At 40.7% G+C, this 25076-nt stretch overlaps 1 protein-coding gene across 5 annotated transcripts in view; it reads right to left on the bottom strand.

The window, feature by feature from the left end:
- Positions 1–5463: 5463 nt before the first annotated feature.
- Positions 5464–25076, bottom strand: part of itsn2b (intersectin 2b) — a 27844-nt gene continuing 8231 nt past the window's right edge. For 2 of the 5 annotated variants that reach the window (XM_086070505.1, XM_086070504.1), the window contains exons 3-40: positions 24668–24760; positions 24517–24580; positions 24286–24443; positions 23603–23740; positions 23050–23095; positions 22717–22853; positions 21537–21600; positions 21308–21445; positions 21130–21218; positions 20767–21029; positions 20493–20642; positions 20257–20397; positions 20085–20172; positions 19604–19743; positions 18288–18445; positions 17429–18207; positions 17202–17323; positions 16784–17023; positions 16230–16426; positions 15830–15885; positions 14819–14985; positions 14713–14737; positions 14451–14572; positions 14208–14304; positions 13804–14001; positions 10820–10941; positions 10644–10750; positions 10371–10554; positions 9373–9471; positions 9197–9280; positions 8997–9080; positions 8840–8902; positions 8581–8727; positions 8364–8482; positions 8078–8160; positions 7913–7996; positions 7614–7787; positions 5464–7057 (exon numbers count right to left, since the gene is read on the bottom strand). In XM_086070505.1, the coding sequence (XP_085926631.1) occupies positions 6909–7057; positions 7614–7787; positions 7913–7996; positions 8078–8160; positions 8364–8482; positions 8581–8727; positions 8840–8902; positions 8997–9080; positions 9197–9280; positions 9373–9471; positions 10371–10554; positions 10644–10750; positions 10820–10941; positions 13804–14001; positions 14208–14304; positions 14451–14572; positions 14713–14737; positions 14819–14985; positions 15830–15885; positions 16230–16426; positions 16784–17023; positions 17202–17323; positions 17429–18207; positions 18288–18445; positions 19604–19743; positions 20085–20172; positions 20257–20397; positions 20493–20642; positions 20767–21029; positions 21130–21218; positions 21308–21445; positions 21537–21600; positions 22717–22853; positions 23050–23095; positions 23603–23740; positions 24286–24443; positions 24517–24580; positions 24668–24760 (5369 nt within the window). In that variant the 3' untranslated portion in view covers positions 5464–6908. The remainder of the gene's footprint in view (positions 7058–7613; positions 7788–7912; positions 7997–8077; positions 8161–8363; positions 8483–8580; positions 8728–8839; positions 8903–8996; positions 9081–9196; positions 9281–9372; positions 9472–10370; positions 10555–10643; positions 10751–10819; positions 10942–13803; positions 14002–14207; positions 14305–14450; positions 14573–14712; positions 14738–14818; positions 14986–15829; positions 15886–16229; positions 16427–16783; positions 17024–17201; positions 17324–17428; positions 18208–18287; positions 18446–19603; positions 19744–20084; positions 20173–20256; positions 20398–20492; positions 20643–20766; positions 21030–21129; positions 21219–21307; positions 21446–21536; positions 21601–22716; positions 22854–23049; positions 23096–23602; positions 23741–24285; positions 24444–24516; positions 24581–24667; positions 24761–25076) is intronic. The other 3 variants (XM_086070506.1, XM_086070507.1, XM_086070508.1) reach the window with 3 other exon arrangements.

Genomic DNA, 25076 nt, shown 5'->3' with positions numbered 1-25076 from the left:
AGCCGGAAGGAGAGTAACAAAAGACTGATGAATACTTAATAGTATGTATTTGTGTGGAGAAAAAAAAGTGTATATTTATAACAGGTTTAAGGCGTAGTTAAACATTTTCAATAAAGGTTCCATTCAACAACTATTTATATATATATATATATAAGCATGGCAGGTTAATTGAACACTCCAAGTTGTCCATAGGTGCGATTGTGAGTGTGGATGGTTGTTCGTCTCTGTGTCCCCTGCGATTGGCTGGCAACCAGTTCAGGGTGTACCCTTGTCTACTGCCCGAAGCCGGCTGAGATAGGCTCCAGCAACCCCGCGACCCTTGTGAGGACAAGCGGTTAAGAAAATGGATGGATGGCTATATATATATATATATATACACACATACATACATATATATTCGTTGGTGTCCTTTTAATCAGGTTTGCATTGGCCATAATGCCACTTTTAAGCTATTTTAGTTAGCCTTACACACCTTTCGTTTTGAATGGGCTGTTTTCTCAATAGTATGTAAAAATGCTTTGCTCAGATTGGGTCACTATTCTTCTTAATTTGTTATGGAAAATATCTTTCATCTGACTGATAGTTGCCAATATGTCAGCGTCTTGTGGTTGCCATGTCTGTTTTTTTTGTGAAAGTTAGCGACACGTCCACGGCAGCGCGACGCTCCGGTCTTCTTGAAGGAAAATATTTTCTTTAAAATAAATAAATAAATAATAATAATAAAGTCATCCTCCACTATTCCTCTGAGATTGACAGCTCACCATTTGTTTACAAAGTCATGCTACCAATGTAGCAGCCGTGGCTAACGCCAGCTTACTTACAGTGGCTAATGCTAGCTTAGTATTGCTAGTGCTGCTATTTTATTGAAGCTGGACACAGCATGCGTCTCTGTGACTATTTAATAGGCCTATGCACTTTCATAATCGCATGCCATGATGAACGGCCATGTTTGAGAATCACAAGAAACTCGTAGGGTGGGGAAGGATTAGTAAGTGAGGCTATATTCAAATCTTGCTAGCAGTTTTACAAGGTGACTTGTATCAGGATAATGGCAGGAATTCAGCTTACAGTTGCATTATATTCACACAATAGACCAAATTACATACAGTACCTAGTTATTTTCTTATTGATGTTCCTGATTTAAAAACACACGCACAATAAGACTGCAGGTTGTGTTTGTTCCTGTTAAGTGATTTCTTGTGCTAAATCATCTTCTTTTTTTTTCCTGTAAAAATGCATTTACATCGGATGTGTGAAATTTTTATGAGCTGACCTGTCATGTTGGCAGGTTCTTTCTGTGCCAAGCCTGACAACCTCACTGACAAGCCCTCTCTCGCAGGACTTTTTTTCCTCCCCAAGCACACACTGGACTAATGCATGCTTAAAAAAACCAAAGCAAAATGTATTGGAATTGACAGGGAAAACAACAACACAGATGAGTAGGTGAGTGTGTACAATGGATGTAAAAAGTCTGCACACCCCTGTTCAAATGCTACGTTTATCAAGATCAATCATTTCAAAACTTTTTTCACCATTAATATGCAAAATAACCCGTAGAACCCAGTAGAAAAATATTGAGAGTGGAAGTAAAAATAAACAACTGAGACCATGTGGTTGCACAAGTGTGCACACCCTCTTAAATAGTGTTGCAAGTCAGCACACAGCCAGTTGGTTTAATTGGACTATGACAAAATATCTCAAATAAGTTGGAAAATGTGTTATGATCCAAAGCATGGTGGTGGCAATTATGAACGGTTCCAAATATTAGCACAAAACCTTCAAGCTTCTTATCCGGAGGGAGTGGAAAAGCCAAGAGTAGAAGAACTAATTATTTGGGGTTGATCAGAGGAACTTTAAATGCTGACACTCCCATTTAACATGCTTCAATGTGAATGAATTTCATTCTGAACACAGCCACATACCTGCTGAGTTGGACAGGTTATTTCCCACATTGATTTTTCCCACAAGACATTTTGAAATTATTCATCTTCATCTCATTTTTATAATCGCAAAAACCCTGCATTTTAACAGTGGTGTAGTCTTTTTATATCCACTAGGTGACGTTTTGCTTCGCACACACACGATGTGTATGAGGGCAATCAGTGCTGAAGGTTTTTTAATTGGACTCATAAGAATAGCGCATCCGAAGAGTCAATATCAAATCTCAGCACATTTCAATGTCTTTCCACACCAGGCTGCACATAACCGTACATTCACAATTGTTCCCTGGCCTCTAGGTGGGAAAACATTAGTTTTCTCATCACTGCACTGAGAAATAAACGTGTGAGACCATTTTTACTCTACACTCCACCTGTCTACACAAGCGAGTCACTGTATATAGTGTGTACACATATAGTTATGAGTTTGTCTCCATATGTAGCTGGAAATAACAGCAGCTTGAAGCAGCCTGTCAAGTGGCAGTACAGTCGAACGATCACTTCTTCATGACCACTATTGCTGAAACATAAAGTTCTTGTTGTACAGCAGGCACATGGGCCGAAGCTCTTAACATTCATTATGCATCCACCGCTGCACCTTCTCCTGGCTATGAAATGAAACATACTCCCATTACACACACACTGTCGGACACCTTAGGACACGCAACAAATGAAAACAGTCACTATAATTACTGCATTTTAAATTAGATGACACTATGAGCGAATGAGGGGTCACAAGGAGCAGTCTCGTCATAGTCTACTGTCAGACAGATTAAAATACTATACTGTATCACTCTCAAGTTACATTTGAATTATCTGTGCCAAAACATACAGTATGTAGGACTTTTTTTTTGTTGTTTACCAATCACAAGCATTTGTTGAAAAGGGAAAATCATGGGGATACCCAAAAGGATGTACTGTATACCAAGTTTAAGTTTTTCCATGCCATTTTTTTTTTTTACAGTAATAGTCATTAAAAACATAAAGTCACAATCATTTTACCCACCTCAGGGGGCGGCCATTTTGTCACACGTTACCAACTGAAAATGTAATCACAGTTGCTCAGGTAACAACCAATCGCGGCTGAGCTTCAGAAAACGGGTGCGTCGTGATTGGTCGATTCGTTACCTGAGCAACTGTGATGTAATAAAGTGGCAAATCGGCTGCCCCCAAAGAAGTGTAAAAACAGGTGGATTTTGCTGCTTAACTCAAGTTGCAAGTTGGTCACGTTATTTCAACTTTATTAGATGAACACAATCACTGTACTGTGATTGACATGGGTTGCACCCAAGTGAGTCAAGCACATTTGCCCTGCCATGAACTGCATTCATCAGGTGCTTTGCTCACATGACTTATCTTAAGGCCGTAACCAAATGATGGTGACGTAACTACTCATCCATATCTGTGCTTGCAATGACATACAGTAGCTTTCATTTGACATGTCACCTCGCATGATAACTTTGTTTGCATAGGCCACCTGTGCTTGTTTTAGGTTTCTGTCCAGGATGTGGCCCCTTTGCCATCATTTAGGTCTGTGTGTGTGTGTTACGTAAGACAGCTGTTCATGTGGTAATAATCAAATCATTCCCATGACTGAGTCAAGTGGAACTCGGGGCCTCTCAGACTGTCACTCTGCCTCTCTGTACTCTGGTTCAGCCCCCCCATACGTGATTATTCTCCTTTACTTCCATCTTGCCTCCCAACTACTCTGTAGCTCTTTGCTTCTGCTTTGCTGCATTTTGTCTTTATTCTGTATTTCACTCACCGACTCTCGCTCTCTTTCGCTGTCCGCCTTGTTCCATTTGCTGGGGCTATTTTCGTCTCGTTGCACCCGTATACAGTATGTGAGAGAACCTTACAGAAGATATGAATTATATAAACAATATCAACATATGTATTGGCACTGTAGCACTTCTGATGTCATACAAACAGTACTGTATGCTCAGCATTTTCTGGATGGATATGCTGGAAAAGTCAACCAAAATGAGCTCAAAACAAAATCATGAGACGTCAATTTATTTTTGCGAAATATCTATTACATGCAAAAATGTACCTTACTAAACAGAGAGTGACGTAAATACAAGATTTTCCAGATACAAGCCGTCATTTGGCTGATATTTTTTGCTGTGATTTGTGCAAATGTTCGAGATATGAACGCTTTATGGTAACTCAACTTACCTCATAACAAGCAGCAGTGTGGCGGATAAACAATTCTTCAAAAGGGGTCTTCAAGCTGTTTTTTACCATTCCCAATTAGTTACCTGTTAAAATTTCATATTGTCATATTGTTTAAACCACATGGCTTTGCCTTAGGCTATAGAAATTCAGTAAAAAAAAAAAAAAAGAAGAAGCAATTTTCAACTTGTGGTTCACAGGCAGCTAGCAACTTAAATATACGCATACTCTGATTTTGCGGTACAAAAATTGAGGTGTACCAAGTTCCCACATGAAACATATTAGGTAAAAGACGTAAATATTACTCACTTGTGCTCTAGTTGATAGATTGCTTACTGTATAACCGCAGCTCAGCCTTTGGCTCAAATGGGTCTAGCTAGCAATATGATTTTGGAGTTTAAAAATATAACATAGTGCAACTACATGTATTTTCCTAGACTATTTTTAAACAACAAAAATGGTGTTCTTAATCTTAACCTTCATGAAAGTGGTTTGAAACCTTGCAACAGGAAGATTCGGTCCGAGTTTGACAACAGTTGAGAACCACTGGTCTAGTAATACTGCCCCTACGTGGCTAAGGAGGGATGGAGCGGATTAATCACGTTTCCATTTATTTCAAAGGGGAAAGAGGATTTGACATACAAGCTTGTTTGGGCTTGGAACAAATTAAACTCGTATCTCAAGGTACAAATAAAGGATACATGTGATTTGACATACAAGCTTGTTGGTCTGGTCTCAAGGTACGAATGTACACAATAAAAGGGATCAGACAACACCTACAAAATGGATTGTGTTAGACTTTCAATTCTCAAACTTGACTTCTTTGTGTATAATTCTGTTTCAGTCTTAAACGGAGCACGAGTCACTAATAGCAATGTTATCCCCACAGTATTAAAGACCCCCCCCCCCCCCCCCCACTGGGCGGCACAGAAGGTTGATTCCAGCTGTTGTGTTGCACAGCTGTGAGCATGTGTATGTGTTTGTCAGCCTCTCTCGCAGCCACTGTCAGTGTGGTTACGCAATCGCTGTTGCTCCCGTGCACCCGAAACAAGTGGAGGGTGAAGAAGGACTTAATGAGGTCTATTTGTGCACTGTACTCCAAAACTCCTTCCCTGTCTGCCCTTGATAAAATGGATTCAAAATAAAACATTTATTTAAAATTATTCCCACTCAGTGATGGCATGAATTATTGCCTTTATATGTTCCTCACAATGGTAATGAGAACAAGAGGCATAGACAATCAAATAAAATGGATGGATGAATATACCAGATTTCAGATAACCCATCAGTGAAAATTCAAACTTGGAATTCCTTACTATGGGGTGCCTTTCAAATAATGTGGAAGTCTAGCCACTTTTAATACCTTTAATTCAAATCAGGAACCGCTGATTGAGTACAAACAGCAGGTCAACAGACAGATGGTTGCAAAAATCGAAGTACAACCAAACAAACATGTTTCACAAGTCTATTCAGAGCACTTTGGCAGTCTGTGTGTAAAAAAAGAAGACAATTCAAATCAATGAAGTTAATAAAAGAAATAAAAACAACCTGATTGACCCTAACAAGCAAGCGGTATTACAGTAAGTGAGCCGACTTAAAGCAAAACTCAACAACGACAGAAAAAGGTAACAACAACCCTAAAAACAATCCAAAACATGATTACGCAAAATGACAAGGGCCGCATGATATCTTTGGGTAGTCCCACACATAAATTAAGAAATAAATACAAATTGTAATTAAGATGTAGAACGGCAGGCCCTCGCTGAGGGTGGGGTGACATTCAAATCTGAGGTGGGATGGAAGAAAAGAAAGTCACACAATAAATTTGTCTGATAAAAGTGGAAACTTTTCACTCGCTGTAAGTGAACATGAACAGGATTCCCTTCTAACATAACATGAAAGAGAATTATTATATTATTATTATTGCACAGCCGCTTCCTTGGTTTCAGTTTGAATCTAAAAGATGTTTGCAAGGGACTTTGAGACAGGCGGGTGTTATTAAAAATAAAATATACAGAGGAATCACCAAACAAACCTAATTCCCAAATGTCCCAGACAAATAAAAAAATAAGGCCTTTAAATGGTTACACACAGTTTTGAACACTGTTCAATTAGTCAAAACCCCTTTAAAAAAAAAAATGCTGTGACTTTACTCCTACTAAATTGCATGAAAAGAAAATGGCCTGACAAAACCACAGTATATAAGAGCAGCGTGTCTTCTATGCTGTGTTATCAACAAAATATAAATTTTGTTACATACAAACTGATTGTGACATCGCGCACACACAGTTTCACAGGTTGAAAATAGCTCATCCTAGCATTTTTCTTGGGTCCACACACACAAAAAAAAAAGATGGGACAACAAGGACTGAGCCAATCATGAAAACAAGAGCGCAGACACAGAGGAGACGGAACATTCAGTCCTTTACAGTGATTGGACCCAGAAGGACATATCCTGAGATCTTCTATATACAACAGTGGAGTGTGTTCAAGCCAGTGCTACTTTGACAAGGTTTTCATGTCAGAATGGTGGAGAGACAGCATGTCAGCAAAGCCATCAGTCAGACTGTTCCAACTACAACTTGTTTAGTGGACTTGGCCCTGAGAGTTATAGTAGCTTCATTCAGGATCCATCAATATTCCCTTTTTCATCCAATACAAAACAAAATACTTATAGCCCTTCTGGAAGATTGGGGTAACGTCAGACAGATTTTCTGCCTTCTTTCATCACAATATTAAGAAGACATGCTAAATGGAAGGAGAATTATCCCGTGGCAATGGCAGCCCTTGCTTGAGCTATTTGCCATTAAAGAGCTGCAGGTCGAGGCGAACCCACACTTCCCCGGTGGGTACCTCATGCAGCAGAAGACGTCTCGTTACGGCGCCCTTACTCTCCAGCTCTTTCTTTATGGTCGCCACGGGAACCTCCGTTCGTCCCAGGAATTCTTAAAAGAGAAAATAAATTACTGGAACAATATGAATACTTACTCATCATGCGGTGAACACAATTTTTTTTTTTGTGTGGAAGATGTTATGCTACAAGACCCATATAGTAAAAAAAAAATATCCACGATAGAAAACAAACAAACATGGTTTACAATTTTTACGCCCCTCGCACACGCTGCAAAAACAATTTAACGTCATTGTGAATGCATTTGAACCCACACAAAAATGAAAGCATAAAATTTAATAGAAAATAGAGTACATATTTTACTGTCTGTGTGTTGGATGTGTGTCTTTAAAAGGCGGGCCCTGGTTGGGTTGGGTGCAAAGTCAGCGAGTCTGCACATGAACTGTGTGCTCATTATATGACTTCGAAAAGTGAATTGGCAACTGTGGCTCTCCTTTCGCACATGTGTGGGCATTACAGTAAGTATACAGTTAAACATACTAAAAACAAAAAGATTTCTGTGATATTGTGTGGATTTTAATGGACAAGAAGATATGCTACATGTTATGCGAAGCACACAAAGAGGCAGGGCGATGAATAAGGTTACTGACCATCAGGAGCAAGCAGGTCCCTCTCAAATATAGTGATGCTGAGGACATCTTGGTAGACATCCTTGATTTGGAACTGACAGTTGAAGTTCCACTTGGGGTACACTGTGTCGTTGATCGTTCGGGACGTGAACACCTGAGCTCCCATGGTCACCTCACAGTACGGATTCATTTTACCTGCAGCGGGGAGAGAACGGGAAGGAAAGCCTCTAAAATGTATCATCACACTGACACACACACTCACTAAAGCAATTATGCAATATTCAAAAGCCAGCCTGTTGTGCAAGTGTGTTCACACTCACCATTGGACCGGACTGCCTTCAGCTCTGTGGCTTCCAAAATTGTGACGAGGAGCCGGCCGATTCCTTTTCCCTTCATGGAGCGAACTAAAAGGACCGGCACAGAGTCATTCATCTGCAGGGTGTGTCACATTAGCTGTAATGCAGATGCGAGTGTGACACGCTTACATTGGTAGGCCCTGTCCCGCTTCTTCTTCTCCGTCTCGATGTATTCTTCAGATGCTGCCTTGATCTTCTGAACCCAGGCTGTCCTGCAAACACAAAGGATCACAGCAAACATTAAGACTGCCTGACGCATACGCTACTTCACAAAAAGTTTGTGATATACAGCTTTTGGGTCAAAGTTCAGGATAAGCCTAAAATGCACACTAACCGTCATTTAAGATTTTGAATGCACATGTTCGATATTTCATGTCTTTTTGCACAGCATGCTGTTCTTTGTGCGCATATCTACCGCTCATTGATGTTGTCCGTCCTCAGTATGTAAATCGTGTTGATGTGCAAGATGTGGAAGACGGGTTCGTCACCGGAAGGATCCGGCAGTTTCACTAGAACTTCATTGAGCATAACAGGCTGCAGGAAAACACGGCCCACAGATATCAATGCAAACTAGAAAGAATAATAATACAACTGTGACAGGCTGACTGAGAGCACAATATTGTGTAACTTACCGGCTTGTACATTTTGAGCTGCCCGTTCTTGGTGCTGAACAGTTTATCAATGCCAGACAAGGTGAATTGCTTCCCTGATTGAGTCAAGAGCAGGAAGTCGTTGAAGAGGAAGACCCAAAGTTCCTTGTTGCTCTTTGCTTTGTACATCTTGCAAAAAAAAATAACAGCAAATTAACATCCAGCCCAAAAAGCGTAGCATGGTAGAATAGTAGTTGGAACGTTTGTGTCACATTGGAGGGGTTTATTTAACATCAGTCACCTTGCCACTGTGGAGTAATTTTCTTGGGCCCAAACAGTTGGTGATAGAGTTAAAAACAATATTCTGTGGAAAGAAACAAAAAGCTTTTTAGATTATTATTTTTTTAGTGGTGTGGGTGATGTACATATGAACTCAACTGCATTTGAGAACTTAATACCTCGGCTGCGCCTTCACACAGGACATGACTCTGAACCCACTCCAGCCTATCAGAGTTCTCCGTATCTCTCACACCTTCATTGACCTGGTTGGCACAAGAGACCAGTGTCAAAATGATCAAAAGGCAAGTCTCATGGACGCTCAAATTGCTTAGTGGTACAATTCCGTACAGTATATTACTAATATATGACAATTCCACACCTGTTGACAGAGTTCCTCCGCCCTCTCCAGAGCTTCTTTTAGAGGACCTCTGTTAGCATGGCCAGCCGCAGTGCACTCCAAAATCTAGTGTAAGATGACACAAATAATGAGAATGCTTTTGCTTTTGTTCTTATTGGACACAGCGCTGCGCACAAGTAGCATGTGGGAATACATACACTTTTGATGTGCAGCGGGTAGCGTGTGATCCTCTGCATGGGTTTGAGGAGGAAGCTGGACAGTGGCATCCCTTTACATCTGTAGTCTGAGCCAATTTTCTGACAAAGGACAGCAAAGATAAGAAACAGAAGAAATGCCACAAATGGTTACATTTAAAAACATGAGTGTTCATCAAGTGAAAACCTATGCCAAGGCCTAAATATTCCCCCTGTATTGTAATGTATATATATATATATAATATATAATATATTTTTTTTGTAAATGCTTTTCAATGAGTATGCAAAAAAAAAAAAAAAAACAGTTGCGGGTTGATCTGGATTTTTTTTTAAATATTTTAATAATAAAGGTCATTGATATTAGTTATTATTATTTAAAAAGTGTACTTGATATTATAAAAACTCAGGAGAAGTGAAATGATTACTTAATTTCTGTATAAAAATATTTTAATTGGTTAACATAATTTTATCATTTCTTGAGCTGGTGAAGTTTATTAGCTGTGAGCTATACTAATCACCAAAATTACAAAAAAATAAATGTAGAAATATGACATAGCATGAGGTGAATCGGCATGAGTTTGAAGTTTTAGGATGCACCTCTAAAGTGTCTATACAATTGGGATAAGAAAAAAGTATTTCAAGTTTTCATATGGCACAAATGTATATATTTTTTCCTGATCTCATTGGACAAATTTCAGGAAACAACCTTTTACACTGGATCACAGCAACCTCAAAATTTTCCCAGGGGTTGAATTATTTTGGATTTAACCTTTCCATATTTCATTCATGAATGAAATTGTTCAGATTTTTCCTCACACTCTGTTTTTATACTATAACGACACTTTGAAGAGGGTTATAATAATAATAATAATTATTATTATTATTATTATTATTAATTGTGTTAAAACGGCACTAAAAATATGTGCATTAAAGATGTCTACACAAAAAATGCATAAAATAACTTTTCAGTAAAGTGTAGGCCTCAAGATGCCCCTTCCTACCTTGAGGAACACCTTGAAGTCAGGGTCGTTGTCGGTGCGAGTCTGCAGCAGCGCGGCTCCTTTAATCTGACACGAGCAGAAGTCGATGTACGGATGCATGTGGGACAGCTCAGCAACCAGAATGTCTCCCACCATCTGCACCGGCATGTTCTCCCCGCCGCTTCTCTTTCGAGCAGACAACGCCCTGAAAAAAGACGGTAAGAATCCGTATTGTGAGGTTTGAAGCACACTGGAAATATTTCAAAAAGCTCTTCTGGTGGATGTGGCACTAACCTGAGAAGTTTAGTGTTGCAGGCAATCAGATCTTTCCAGTTGGCAAAGATCATGTTCATTTCTGCATCATTAAGTCGTCCGGATTCCGACATAGGCTTATGGAAAACCTACAAAGAGTACAACAGATATTTGCCATGCAGACGTGCAGTTAGTTAACATGGTTTGCTTTGTCACACCTCGAGCACTGTCTGCAGGTCCTCCACATATCTTTCCTCAGTCTGTAGCAGCTCATGAATGTAGCCTTGCCTCTTCTTCTCAAGTGGGCTCAGCGAGTCCAAGCTGGTCAGGTCTGCACACCCTACAGAACATAAAACACACACGAGACGGGGTATTTTGGATGGAAAAAAAAGAAAAGAAAAAACAATTGAACAAAAATGGCACTATAACTGACCATATCTACTGAACCACAGCAGCAATTTGACAATGCATACACTGCCTCCTCATGGACATTTAGACAAAAAAGTAACCTGGCTCAACTTTGAGCTGTCGGTTCTCTGTTCGGAATAATAGGAAGACAACACATGTATACTTACCGGATGCATGATTTAACATTTGTGTGCAGCCCAAACTCATCGTTCTTCTTTCTGCTTCCCTAACCACACAGTCACTAGTAACCTCATCCCAGAGGTTTAAAAAATTAAATCTGCTCTCTAAAGTCATCACCTGAAGTATGTATAACATAAATGCATAAAAATAGTATTTTCTTAGTCCCTGTCTTCACACAAATTACTTGTCAGTCTAGACAACACTGTCGTCTTGTCTCTCTCACCTTCCGGCTGTTTATCTCCGTGTTGCTGGTGACAGATTACAAATGTTTCCATGCGCAAAATAAATCTGTTTGTACCAAAACAGGGAGAGGGATTATTTTAGTTCATGGTGGGATGTTCGGAGCAAAAATGTTATTGGTTTTGTTATACAGCCATAGAGAGAGAGAGAAAAAAAGAGTTTAGATCAGACACTAATTTTAGATATATTCGAAACTGACAAAAATCCTTGGAAAAAAATAGTTTAAGAACTAAATGGTTTGTAAATGGTCCTTTGACCATCAACCGTGTTATCTAGTCGATTCAGTTGTGGGTTACTGAAACAGTTCGAGATTTCTGTTTGTGATACACTCTCTCACTCACACACACAAACATGCATGCATGTTCCCACATAAACACACACGTATGTACGCACCTGAAGAATACTGTATACAGGAATAATAACACTAACACTTAAGTGTGAAATTCAACAAAGCTTTAATGTTATAAGGCAGAACCCAAAGAAAATAAATACACATCATTGCGATCAGTGCATTTGACCCTGTTTTCTTTTATCCTTAAATCTGAGGAGAGCTTGCAATACATTGAGCCAGATCATTCTGAAAAAATAAAATAAAATCTAAGCAGAAAAGTCCCCTTTCTTGCATTAGCACAGCATGGCAGCGCACTAGACATAGGTTTTCCCTCAAGCTTGCATGCTGTTAATAAAAATAAATCTTATGGTCTTGCAAGCAAACATATTCTTCCACTCCCAGTGAGGACAATCAAGAAGGCACTATATAAAAAAAAAAAAAAAAAAAAAAATTGACGCAAGGCTGATAAAAGTTTGGATAACATGTATGGAGGCATCCCTGTGAGATAAATTGTTGACTCCCCCAAAAAAGAGAGAAGAGATGCTGAGCAAGAAGTAGAAGATTGGGCGGAAAACACATGAGGGACAAAAACGTAAACAATAGAGAGACCCACTATCCGTCTCTCCCTCTCCCTCTTTGCATATTTGTTTTGAAAAGGCACATAGGCTTATTGCATCAGAGTCCCAAAGAGCCTCTCAGAGCTAGTAGAAGTCTCCAAAACATTACAGTGCTTAAGCGAGAGTAGTCAGTAGATTTGGTGGGACGGTCCAGGCACCCAAATACTACTCCATCAGAGCTGTGTGCAATAATAGTGGGTCTCTCTGAAGTCAGGAGGAGAGGAGGTGGATCTCGTTTTACCATCCTAGAAGGAGAAAAGAGGGCAAGTGGGTGGGAGGGCAACAAGTGGGGACATGAGGAAAGAAGAAAAGGTGAGTCAGCAAGAAGCAACAGAGGAAGAGTTGGAACGGAAAGCAGAGATTAAAAGCTAACAAGCAAGGAGAACTCCGGTTTTGATGGATAAGAATCCCTACAAGCACTGATGCAGTGAGAAAAAACGTCAACAAAAAATCTCCTTAACTCATGAGTTGCTGGGCGGCATGGTTGGAAGGGGAGGGGAGGAGTGGCCATCCGGCATTAGGAAGATTTCGATTCCCCCAGACCTGTCAAAGTATCCTTGAGGAAGATAATGAACCCCGAATTGTTCCTGGGGCTGTCATATCAATGCGAGTTTCCCCATGGTGGGACTCTAAGGGTCCTGTTTTGAATATTAGGTATAAGATAATGTATAAGATAGTGAAACCTCTAAAATCCAACCCACCAGGTTGTACTGGGCTGGCTGTTAAGAGTTTGACTAACATCGTGCACAAATTAATATGGGAACTCAGCAAATCTTCAGCTGACTTCAGATAATTGGGCATTGAAATGATTAAGTTAGCTAGTGTGCTGCTTTGCCTTGAGCGGAGAAGTGTGTTGAACACAGTAGCAGACACATAACGTATTATAATGTAGAGTCTTGTGTTTATCTTGGCTGGTCAGTGATTCATAACTGCAGATAAAAAAAAATATAGGGCTAAAATAAGTCTTACTTTGAAGAACTGATCCATGTTTGTCAAAGGTTCTATGATGGCAACAGTTTGCACCTGGAATTGATTACTTCAATTTCCTTTATGTCCTACGGTGAAAACATTCGAAATTTGAACAAACCGGAGGTTGCGTTTTCCTGAAACGGATTGTGTGGTAATTCAAAGGTTCCACTGTGTTAAATATAAAATATCATAGTTGGTTTAATGTTTACTTGGCTCTATTTTTGAACAATTTGCATCTGGCAATGTCAAATTATCTACATCAACGCATTGGTTTGTAAAATGCTGCGCAAAGGAGCATAAACCAAGAAGAAGATTGCATGCAAAGTGCAACGGTGATAGAACAGCTCCCACAAGCCACTTGAAATATGCTTAGATGGAGAGAAAGGGTCACCGTTATATACTACGGCGACGACGATGATGATTCAAGGGTGCGGTCATGTGGAAGTGCATTACTTACACTGGTGACTGGGGTCACCGTCTCCCGTGGTCATCTTAATGTAATTGGTGGGGAACAACCCAGTAGCCCCATTGACCTCGCCCTTCCACCAGTCGGGGTCGTTCTTGTCGAGGACGGTGATTAGCTGATTTGCTGAGAAGCTCAGCTCGTCCTTGTTGGCGGCTACGTAGTCGTATAAGGCGATCACCTGGCACACTCCTTGACAAACGAACAATGTCAATGAGCCCAACATCATTACCGCCGCCAATTGTTTTATATCTAAGACCTGTAAGTGTTTTTCAAACATAATTACTGTAGTCATGACATAGCAATGTTAGTGATAGACTAGGGCATATTCCAGCATGCATAATAATTCTAAAAAAGAGAAACCACTGCATTTAGCTTTGAAAGCGTGTGCATTTTACCTGACTGGACTGCTGGTGTGGATTTGCCACTACTAGACCCCAATATCTGGATATGTGAGGAAGGAAACCACCCTTTCTGCCGCTTTTTACCACGGGCCTGTTGTCAAAGCACACATGCAAAGAAAAACGATCAAAACCTACAGCAGACAAGAGACAGACTCTAAATAGACAATGTCGAGTATACTTGTGAAATCATTTGGTGCCATCTACTGTCGAGAAGTAGATTACATGAGCACTACTGACCTGCAGCTCTCCGAGCCGCCAGCCTGACACATCCTTGCCGAGGATGACAACGAGCTGACCATTCTCCAGGTTCAGCTGCCCAGGTACAGAGGAGATGTGGGCTCTGGTCACTTTGCCAATCTCTGTGCAAGCAAAAATAGGGGCAATTTTTAGGGTAAAAAAGACAAAAAAGAAAGAAAGAAAGAAACAAACAAACAGGAGATGTAATGTTATGGGATGGGCACAGAGAGTGTACTATCAAAATAAGAGTAAAGATACTGACCTGGCTTCTTGGCAGATGTGCTTGTCTGAGAAACACAAAGAAAATGTTTTAATAATACATATAACGTATGTGTCATAAACTAGAGTAGTGGTGGAAAAATCCTTACATCAGCCTCTTTTGGTTTGACATAGGTGCCGGGAAAGGCACCAGAGCGGTCGCCAATGGTGCCGGTCCACCACTCTTGATCTTTCTTGGTCACCAAGATCACATTACCCTCTCTAAACGTCAGATCTGAAGGATCCGATGACTCATATGGGTATAACGCTGTATACTCTAGAAAGCAAAAGCGAGGGAAAGCTTGAAGCCAGCAATCAAGTTGTAACCACGATAATGGACAATAACACCTTGAAGAAAACGGGTTAATATTGACATAAATATGACTGTCCAAATTAAGTATTGTACATTAAGGCTATGTTCACACTGGAGGGTGTGATACCGAATTAGGATTTTTATTATATTTTTGTTAAATCCAACCTTTTTATGTACTTGTTCACATTCCAAAAACAAATATGGCTTCGGACGTGAACAGAACGCATCCATGATGACATATGCATGCGCACAAAACACATTGAGTGATGTGAACCAGCCAATCCCCACCACCCCCATTTGTACTTTTACTCCATTGTTGGAAAAAAACATGGCTGGCTGGTTGAAAATGGTGCCTTGTGTAGGGGCTCATCTTATGATCTCATACCCACAGAGAAGCGAGATGGGAGGAGGTAGAAATATTTGGGGGATATGAGGCAACTTCTCGATCTGATTCCATGGAGACGTCTACTAAAGATGACGTCACATCATTGCCAAATTGAGGTGAAGTGGTTCAAATAATGAATGGATGGATTAAATCAACACTGCTATTATAACTTTGCAGATTCACGGACAAAAGTCAGCAGTCCGTCTCCCAAGTACTCTTCCCCCCCCACTCACACAGAGCACTTATTTGGCTTGTGATGAAGTATAGGTCGAGTGTGTATGTATGAGCGTTCATACTGCAGACGTATTGGATACATTTCCAATTTATATTCACATATGATCGAGGCCTGGGTGTGATTTGAAATAAGGAAATAAATTGAAATCATACTGTTTACAACCCCAAAATCAAGGCAGATGAATTCACCTTCAAATGGCTGACTGTTGCTCGTGTCTGTGGCATTGGATGTGGCGTTCTTCATGCTGTAAACACAAAGACCCAAAAATAAATTCAAAATACCCTCTGAAGTTTTATAATAATTCATTAACAGTGTTTGCATCTCAGTGAGTGTCTGAAAATTATCCAGAGTATTGTTAATGTTATGTCCTAGAGCTGCTGAAATATACTTACTTTGTTATGGCTTGAATTTATCTATTGTGTAAAGAGCTACCAAGGTTATGAGTAAGTGGTGGGTCTATGTCAGCCCAAACAATGATTTGTGGGACTTGTTTGCTATTGAGGCTTTCAGAAAAATCACTTTTTTAATATGTTAGAAAGCAAGCACGACTCGTGTTACTATTTTGCGTATTTGTATACCGGTACATACTCTGAACTGTTGTCTTCTCCCAGAAGGGTGACAAAGGACTTGGGGAACCAGCCTTGTTCTCCGTTCAGATTTCCCAACCACCAGCTGTCCTGCTGTTCTAACACCTGAATCACATCGTCCTTATTGAAGTTTAGATGGTTGTCTGTCTTTGCAGTCCAGGAGCACAGGGCCTGGGCGAGCAGGTTCCCTACAACCTGCTGATAACGAAAATACCGAAGTATGTAGCTAAGTTTAGACACTAAAGAGCTGTATTCAATGTGGTACAGTTCAGACTGGCTTGACATTGTGTGGTTTGGAATGGTAAAAGCCAAGATGTGTCAGCTGTGTTGATAGTGTGCTTTTACAGTAGTGTAATGAATTCAACAAAGATGTTTTAGTATCCCAAGGACAATGCAGCTCTTAGTTTCTTTATTATGGCATGTGTGTTATGATACCTTCTTGCTATCCCAGTCCACTTTTGACATAGAAAACCCAAAAATGCCAACTCTATGAATTTCACTGAACTGTACGCTGTACTAGTGAAATTAAGAAAAAAATTACCAAAAAAATCTTACCTGTCCTGATATGGTGGGGTTTGGAGAGTGTGTTGGGGTGAAGGCAGATTTAGTCCCAGCTACCTTTGCCGCTTCAAGAGCATTAGAGAGCTGCGACTGGATGGGCAATTTTGGAGGTGGTGCAGGGGCTGTCGAGTCAGACGGACCCACCCTCTCCACGTAACTCTTTGGGAACCAACCCATCTGACCCTGCCTGCTCCCATACAACCAACCCTCCTCTGGCTCCACAGTCTCATCCACCTGACAGAGGAGGACAGAAAGATTGGAAGTTAGGAGGAAGGGGTTTCATTCAATTATACACAGACTAAAGGAAAAAAATAATTAAATGTTTGTATACAGCTATCCAATTCTATATAGTTAAGCTTATCATTGATCTGATCTTGGTGGGCAGCCCTTGTGAGGCATTTTGCAATCGTACCTCGATGATTTCATCTGCGTTAAAAGTGAGCTCTTCATGGTTTCGCGCAGTGAAAGGATAAAGTGCCCTGAAGGGCGTAAGAGCCACCGAATTCCTGGGTTGCATGACCCTTGGTTGCCGGCCTATGGTTGCACATGAGGAATTTGAATTAAACAAAGAAGCTCCTTTCCATTCATCATACAACTTTACATATCATATCGTATATTGATGGCAGAGGTTTTACTTACCTTTCCGCTCCTCCAGTCCTCTAAGCAGAGAGTTCAGCTTCTCTTGAATGTCAATTTTGCCTCCTCCACTTGACTGATTCTCCCTTCTCTTCTTTTCTTCTTCTTCCAACTTTCTCTTTCTATCCAACTCTGCTCTTTTTCTTTCCTCCTCACGCCTTCTCCAGTCCTCCTCCTGTTGCTGCTGAAGCTTCCGTTTCTCTTCCTCCTCCTCAAACCTCCTCCTTTCTTCAGAGTCTCGGATGGCTGCATGGGAGGCCCTCTGTCTCCGCCTTTCCTCCTCCACTCGCTCCCTCTCCAGTCTGCGTTCCTCTTCAAGCCGCCTCCTCTCCTCTGCCTCCTGCTCTTGCTTCCTTTGACGTTCTTCCTCCAGCCTCCTCCTCTCCTCCTCTCGCTTCAGTCGCTCCTCCTCTTCTATCCTTCTCTTTTCCTCCATCCTTTTATCCTCCTGCAGCTTCTTTCTCTCAGCCTCCAACTGCCTCCTCTCCTCCTCCAGTTTTCTTCTCTCTTCCTCCTGCATCCGTCTCTCTGCTTGCCTTTGGCGTTCCTCTTCCTCCCTTTTCTTCCTCTCCTCTCCTTCTCTACGCTTCCGCTCCGCCTCCTCCTGTGCCCTGAGTTCTCGTTCAGCCTCCAACTTCGCTGCCTGGATGAGAGCTTGCCTTTCTTTCTCCTCCTCCTTCCTTTGTTTGGCCTCGCGTTCCTCCTGAAGTCTCCTCTGGCGCTCCTCCTCATCCCTCCTCAACTTCTCCTTCCACTGACGTTCCTTTTCTAGCTTGATAAGCCTGCGAAACAGATGAAAACATTAATGCAAGGAATCACGTGAGGTTTGATGGGATTTAACTTGTGTGAAAGTGCCAAAGACCTTTGATCTTCTTCTTCCTGCCGCCTCCTCTCTTCTTCCTGTTTCCTCCTTTCCTCATGCTCCTCCTTCCTCCTAATGAGCTCTTGCTTTTTGTTCTCTTTCATACTACGCAGGTTCTCAAGTGCTGCCTGCTGCTTTAGCTGGCTCTCCCTCAGTACCTGATGGACATGAAAACAGCAAGTGTTGACGTGACTAACCTGAGTGAGTTAGGAGCGGAGCAAAATTTTGACAAATGCATAAGTGTTAAAAAAAAAAGCTTGGAGGGCAAAGCTAAACAAAGGGAGTGATAGACAATGACACCAGCCAATAAAAAGATATTCAAAATTGAGAACAACAAGGAGAATGAAAACCTTCAGCAGGTAGAAGAGATTACGAAGGCAGGCCAGCAGTGAGACGAACGACCGCCTGAAGCAAAGCGTCATTAGCGCCCACATGCTGCATAGTTATGAGAAAGATGTGTAACAGGAAGACGGTGCAGAAGAAATAAGCAAATGGTTGACGGTAGCAAATGATATGACAACATGAGGTTAAAAAGAGGTAGCTAGTCATAAGCAAAATCTCTACATGACTACTCAAAGGGACATAAGACACTCTCCCTCAAATAGATGCCTCTCTTATTCCATTAGTTTAAAAAAAAACACGGGCTGTAACATTATCTTAGGTCATAGATGCTACTTTTTGCAGACATATAAGCCTTAACTGCTGGAACAACTAAGGTCGGTTGATAACCAAAACAGCAGCGCTGAAGCACATAAAGAGTCTCTCAAGTGAATTTAAGTGTGGAGAAATAACCAATGCTATAAACGGGTTACCTTAGAAGTATTAAAAGTGATCTTAGAATATGTAGAAATGGCATCTTTCCTGGCATTTTGCATTCCAATAAACACATGCTCGTTCAGCAAGTAGCATGCGTCCATGTATATGTTGCATTGAGCGATGCAACTTATATTTTTCCTAGACTACCCCAGTTGTTGTCCTTTATAAGTCATTTTTATATTGTTTCAAACTCCAATTTAACTTTACACATATTGTAACACACGGTACATTATTTTTACCACCAAGTGTGAAAAAAAAGATGCTTTGAATTTTGCATTTGTACAAATTAAGGTTTCCTCGCTAACACACATGCTCTTCCACTCTCATTATCTATCCCCCGTCTGCCCATATGCAGTGGCGTAAATAAATGCCCCTGGCCGTTACATGAGGAATTACGTTAGGTAAATTGCTATGTGACCCATACACACAGTCATAGTGAGTCACTGCTTCATGTGACTGCAGGGTTTTAACTGATGCCATGTCAAGTTGCTGTATGCTACCTGCATGCTTTTGTTATACCGGTCCAGCTCTTCCAGTTTGGCAGCAGTTTCTCTCTCAAGGGCCTCCAACTGATCTTTCAGTTTTGTGCATGTACCGCGCTTCTGGGTAACACTGAGCTTCAGGTTGGAGATGGTGGACACTACAAGCATAGGATGAGACAGCATAATGAGCTTGTATTTCCCTTTCGTACACTAATAAATGATGGTTGTAAATTGCGTTGAATCTGACACCACAATGCCTAAATATTATAGAATCTGCTTAGAATAACTTCATGAAGCAAATAATTATGGCAAATTGCACGGCTAAACAATGCATTTGAACTTTTACTACTGTGTTTTCATTGCTTTGTGTTAACTGCTGTGTTCCTTTTTGTTGCTCTTCTGACATTTTTCGTGTCAGTTTGCTAAGACAATAATACTGCGAAAAACTTAATAGTATAATTTCATGATCTCAGCAAAGCAGTGCCCCACCAACACTAACCGGACAGGTTATTCACAGCCATGCTTTGGAGTGTCTCCGTCAACCTCTTTTGTTCTGGAGTCAATTGGGACAATTTCCTCTGGGACTCCTGTCAAAGAGTAAATGCAAATAGTTTTGATGCCACAAAAGAAAATAGGAATCACAAACAGTTTGAAACAAAACAGCCACTAACCTCGATCTGTTTCTGAAGGTTTATGATGTCCTGTTGGCGCCCATCTTTCCTCTGATTGATAAGGTCCAGCTCAGTCTTGGGAAGCTTCTTCTTGTTTTGAATGTCCCGCAGACGGTCAGAAATCTGTCGCTGTTTGTTACCCTTCAGTGTTAAGACACAGAGAACGACCTGACACCTCCACTAAGGTTGGCAATGCTTTTGCAATTGACCCTCCATAGTAGCTCTTCACCACTAACCACAGCTTCCAACTCCATCTCCAGACTCCTCTTCTTAGCTTTGAGCTGGATAATGTCATCCTGCTCCTGCTGCCTCTTTATTTGGAGCTCTCCTCGTTTCCTCCTTTCCCATTCCTCCTTCCTTTGCCGCTCAAGCTCTCGCTGTGCAGCCTGTAGTGAACAAACACATTATACAGCACAGTGACGCTGCAGTAATAATTTGTTATGAGCAAAATATGTGCCAGAAACCACTGTTGATATGTGAAGGGTTGAGAGAGCTGCAACACAGCCTCACCTCTTTTCTTTCAATTTCTCTCTGACGTTCTTCTTCTCTCTGCCTCTCCAACTCTCTCTGGCGCTCCAGCCGTCTCTCTTCCTCTTTCCGCCTCCTCTCCTCTGCTTCACGAGCTTCCTTCTGCCGCCGCTCTTGCTCCTCTCGTGCCTTTTGAGCTTGCCTCTCTTGCTCCTTTTTTTCCGCTTCCAGCAATGCCAATCGTCTCTTCTCCAGCTCTGCATTACCGAACTCCATGTTGGCTTTGAATTTGTCCTCGAATGATACTGAATGGTACAACAATAAGTGTTACTTACATTAAACTGAATTTGCAACTTCAATAAACTCTTTAAGATTCTAAAGGAAAAAGGAAGAAAAAAACCCAACTGTAGCTTCCTGCTTTTTGTGGGGGTTCAACATCAAAATGATCAATAAGAGCTGCGTAGTGAGACGCACTGGACCCATTCGCAACGGCCCTGGAAGAAAGGATGATATTTCAGACACCAACTAACCTCTCATTTTGATGCAGTCATGTGCTAAGTAATTAGGCTTATTTTACACTTACCTTTGTGAGGGTGGCACCAGGTCAGTTGGCAGGGTTCGCGACAGCGGTTGCCCGCTCGCGGCCACATCTACCAGATGCATGGCCAGGATGAATTCCTCGGCCGAGAGCTTGCCGTCCTTGTCCACATCAGCCAAATTCCTGTAGAAAAGTTATACACACACGCATTCACTATTTATTAATAACTACGTACAAAATGTACACTTATAAACATTCATGGTTATGTCCTCACCAGATGGAGGCAAGCTGAGTCTGACTGAGCATTGTGGTTGCCATGGCACCTCTCACCTGCTGACCTATAGACAAATGGAATTTTTATTTTAAACATAGTCACCCTGCCTAAAATGTTGTTTTTTCCCCCATTTTCGTTTTTCATTTTTTTTGTATTGAACCCAATACTGATTTAGTACTAATTTCATTTGGAGGGACAGAATTGCATGGCCTTTTCAATTGAGAATGTAGGGGATTTAGCACAGATGGGCAGCATCATTAGGAGATGATTAAGGCAAAAAAAAAATGTTTTTGTCAAAAACCTACTTACTTTAGTCAGGTGACAATATGGGAGAATGGCAGTATGCAACAGATGTGCGGAAAGATGTGTGAGGCATGCCTGACTAATTCTATTTTTTTTTTTACACTTGTATTGCACGACTGAAAAAGCAAAGTAAAATTTAAAACACACGGTCGTTGATTGCATTCTCTGTATATTATATATACAGTAGATAAAAGGATCTGATGATTGAAAACTTTAATTTTTTTTTTACATTTTGGTTATTTTAGAAATATGTTTTCTTTACTTGTGTTATATGTTTTTGTTAATGTGTTTAAATATTGTCTTTGCATGTTTTTTTTTGTAGTTTTAAGTTTTGTTTTGTTTACTTTGCTTCTGAATGTCATCAACTGTTCTTTTCATGTGAAGCACAGTGAGTTGCCTTGTGTATGAAATGTGCTATATAAAAAAGCTGCTTTGCAGTCACTGGCTGATGAGCTCTCAAGTACTGTACTGTTATGTTACATAATGGCAATTTTAACATCATCTAAACAAAACTAACGTGTACAAGAACTGGCACGCTGCAGACTACAATAAAGGCATGCATTTGCTTAATGGAGATACACTTTAAAACACAGTTATGATGACCATCATGAAAGTCATGCCTGCGTGGGTGTGTGCTCATTGCTCATTGTCTAAGTACATTACGGCTATTTCGGAAAACCCGGTCCAACAAGCCTGCCACACACAAGCACATACACACTTGCCAATTCAGCCAAGGCTTGACGCAATTTAAATTGCAAAAAAAGAAAAAAGAAGGGAGGGACCATTTATGAACTCAGCCTTTGTTCATAACATCCACGCCTGCATGCCACACATAGTTGGGTTTTGTATGACCTAAGTGCACTGTGAGCACACACACCAGTGAGGTATCCAGTCATCTGCTTGTCCAAGATGTTGAACTGCTGCCTATATTTCAGTCTGGAGGCATGTGGCACGGCCCACTCCCCGAGGCCTGCTGCCATTTGGCCAGTCATTGAGGAGGGTGGCAAAGCCGCGCTGCAAAGGACAAACAATACAAAAATACAGGCTATACACACCAATATACTGAGGTCTCAGTCCTTACAGTCTACAGACGGAGAAATATTAAATTAGGTATAGTATAATTTACAAGCACCCCACACTAGATAAGAGGCGGATAGTGTGAAGGGCTGTTGCTTTGGGCATTTGAAATGTCAGGGTGTTTGTGCACTACCTTAATGAAAGTGGAGAACCATAGGAGGATGCAGATAGCGGAAGGCCTGAAAATACATCAATATACATTTCATTCATTTATAGATGCATCAGCAAGAAGACGGATGTACACTACATGAATTAAGGGTATTTACCTTTGTTCATACTTCATATAGTGTTTTTTATGAAAAAAATAAGAAGAAGAGTGCTCAAATACTTTTTTTGTATGGCAAACTTTATTAGTAGCATGACTATATGGATACTAATTAGGTCTGCACAATATTAAAGAAATATAATCACAATAATGGCCTGTGCGTGCAATATCCATATTACAAAGATGCACAATATGTTTCATGTTGAATTGGATGCTTTTATCTAACTTTGACCAATCAGATGCAACCATACATATGCATCACCATCCAATAGGTGAACAATTGGGGGCATTAATAACATTAAATAAAAAGTGCATTTGCAACATTTTTTTTACAAATACATTGAGCCTAACATATTTTACCACAAAAGGTGTTTATTTCATATAGCACTAATAATAATTGTATTAAATAAATAGCATGTACCAGTGGCCATTGGCTGGAGAAGTCCCATGTTGAAGCCTGCCATTGGTGGCAAAGAAGTGTGTCCTGGGGTTGCCATGGATACAGGTGTTAAATTGGAAAGGTTGGTGCCAGACATCAGGGAGATGTTAGGCACCATCCCTAAGGCATACACACATTAAAAGCTATTACTTAGATGGTGGACAACGTGCATGACAACAATCGTTCAAAGGCTTTATTCAATTATTTTATAATTTTTGTATGTACATCTCTTACTTGAAAGCACGTGTTGCCCTAAATTGCTTTTTAACTTTTCAGTCTTGAACAGGTCAATCAGAACATGATGTACTGGCATATCAACAGTCACCTATATAATATTAACTTCTCTGCATGTGGCCACAGTAAAAGATCAATGTTATTTTAGAGGACACTAACATCAACAGGAACATGGACTGTTGCAGCAATACGTGACTGCAGACTGTAATGCTATTGCACGAGAGCCTGTGTATTTATTTTTTTAACAATTGTAGCCATGCATTCTCAAAGGTTACAATGTTGAAACAATCACGGCTTCGTTCAATGAGCAACCATATGATATAGGCTGGGAAAAGTGTCAATAGTAAGTAAAGCTGTGTTGAGCCGAATAGGTCCCATGCAGTGAAAAAGTGTACTGGCTCAGAGTTCAAGTGTTAACGCATGGGCAGTACCATAGGCAGGATTGTGAGCAGGCATAGGAGGCTGCTTCATGATGATTGGCAGTGCAGAAGGAAGCGGTGTTCCCTGGAGTTTGAGCTTTACAAGCTTCATCGCAATGGAAAACTCCAACCTGTCCATCTTCCCATCTTTGTTCAGGTCAGCAAGAGCCCTGAGATTGAGCAACAAAATTGTCAGTCAAGAATAGATTTTGTGGGAAGTAGTTGTTCCACAAATGTTTTTACCATATCTCAGCAAGAACTGACGCAGGTAGCCCTGATTGAAGGAAAAACTTCCTTGCCTGTACACCTACAGAAAGAAGGTAAAGAGGCAATAAATCCAGTGAATAGAGAAGGACAATGTAGCTAAGAAAGCACAGTGAACATATGGATGCACCTGAAACATAACCCATTGAAGGGGCGAGTGTGCCAAACTGCTGGTCATGCTTGTTCCTCTCTTCTGGAGTGACAGCCCACATATTTGTACCACCTGCAATATATGGAAAATTTGATAAAGGCGAGCGAGGCGGTATTAGGCAGACTAACACTACAAAGATAGATTAAGACACATACTTCTTTATCTAATGTATTAATTAATCAATTGGGTTGGATAGATTTCCCTAAATCTTTATGCTTAATAGATATTTTGAACAGTTCTATGTTTCCAACCTTTTCATTTCCCAGAGTTCAGTTTTGTTATCGACATAGCTGCCTGTCAGCGGCAGTGAATGAAAAAAAAAAAAAGTAGACACCCACCTATTATCTGTTGTGAAATTTGTCACTTGTTTGATAGTCAGTCATACGTA

The sequence above is a fragment of the Leptonotus elevatus genome, chromosome 3, assembly GCF_054856555.1.
Source record: "Leptonotus elevatus isolate MCC_2025b chromosome 3, RoL_Lele_1.0, whole genome shotgun sequence".
NCBI lineage: Eukaryota > Metazoa > Chordata > Actinopteri > Syngnathiformes > Syngnathidae > Leptonotus > Leptonotus elevatus.
Note: the sequence above shows the minus strand (reverse complement) of the source record. Positions and strands in the feature narration are given on the sequence as shown.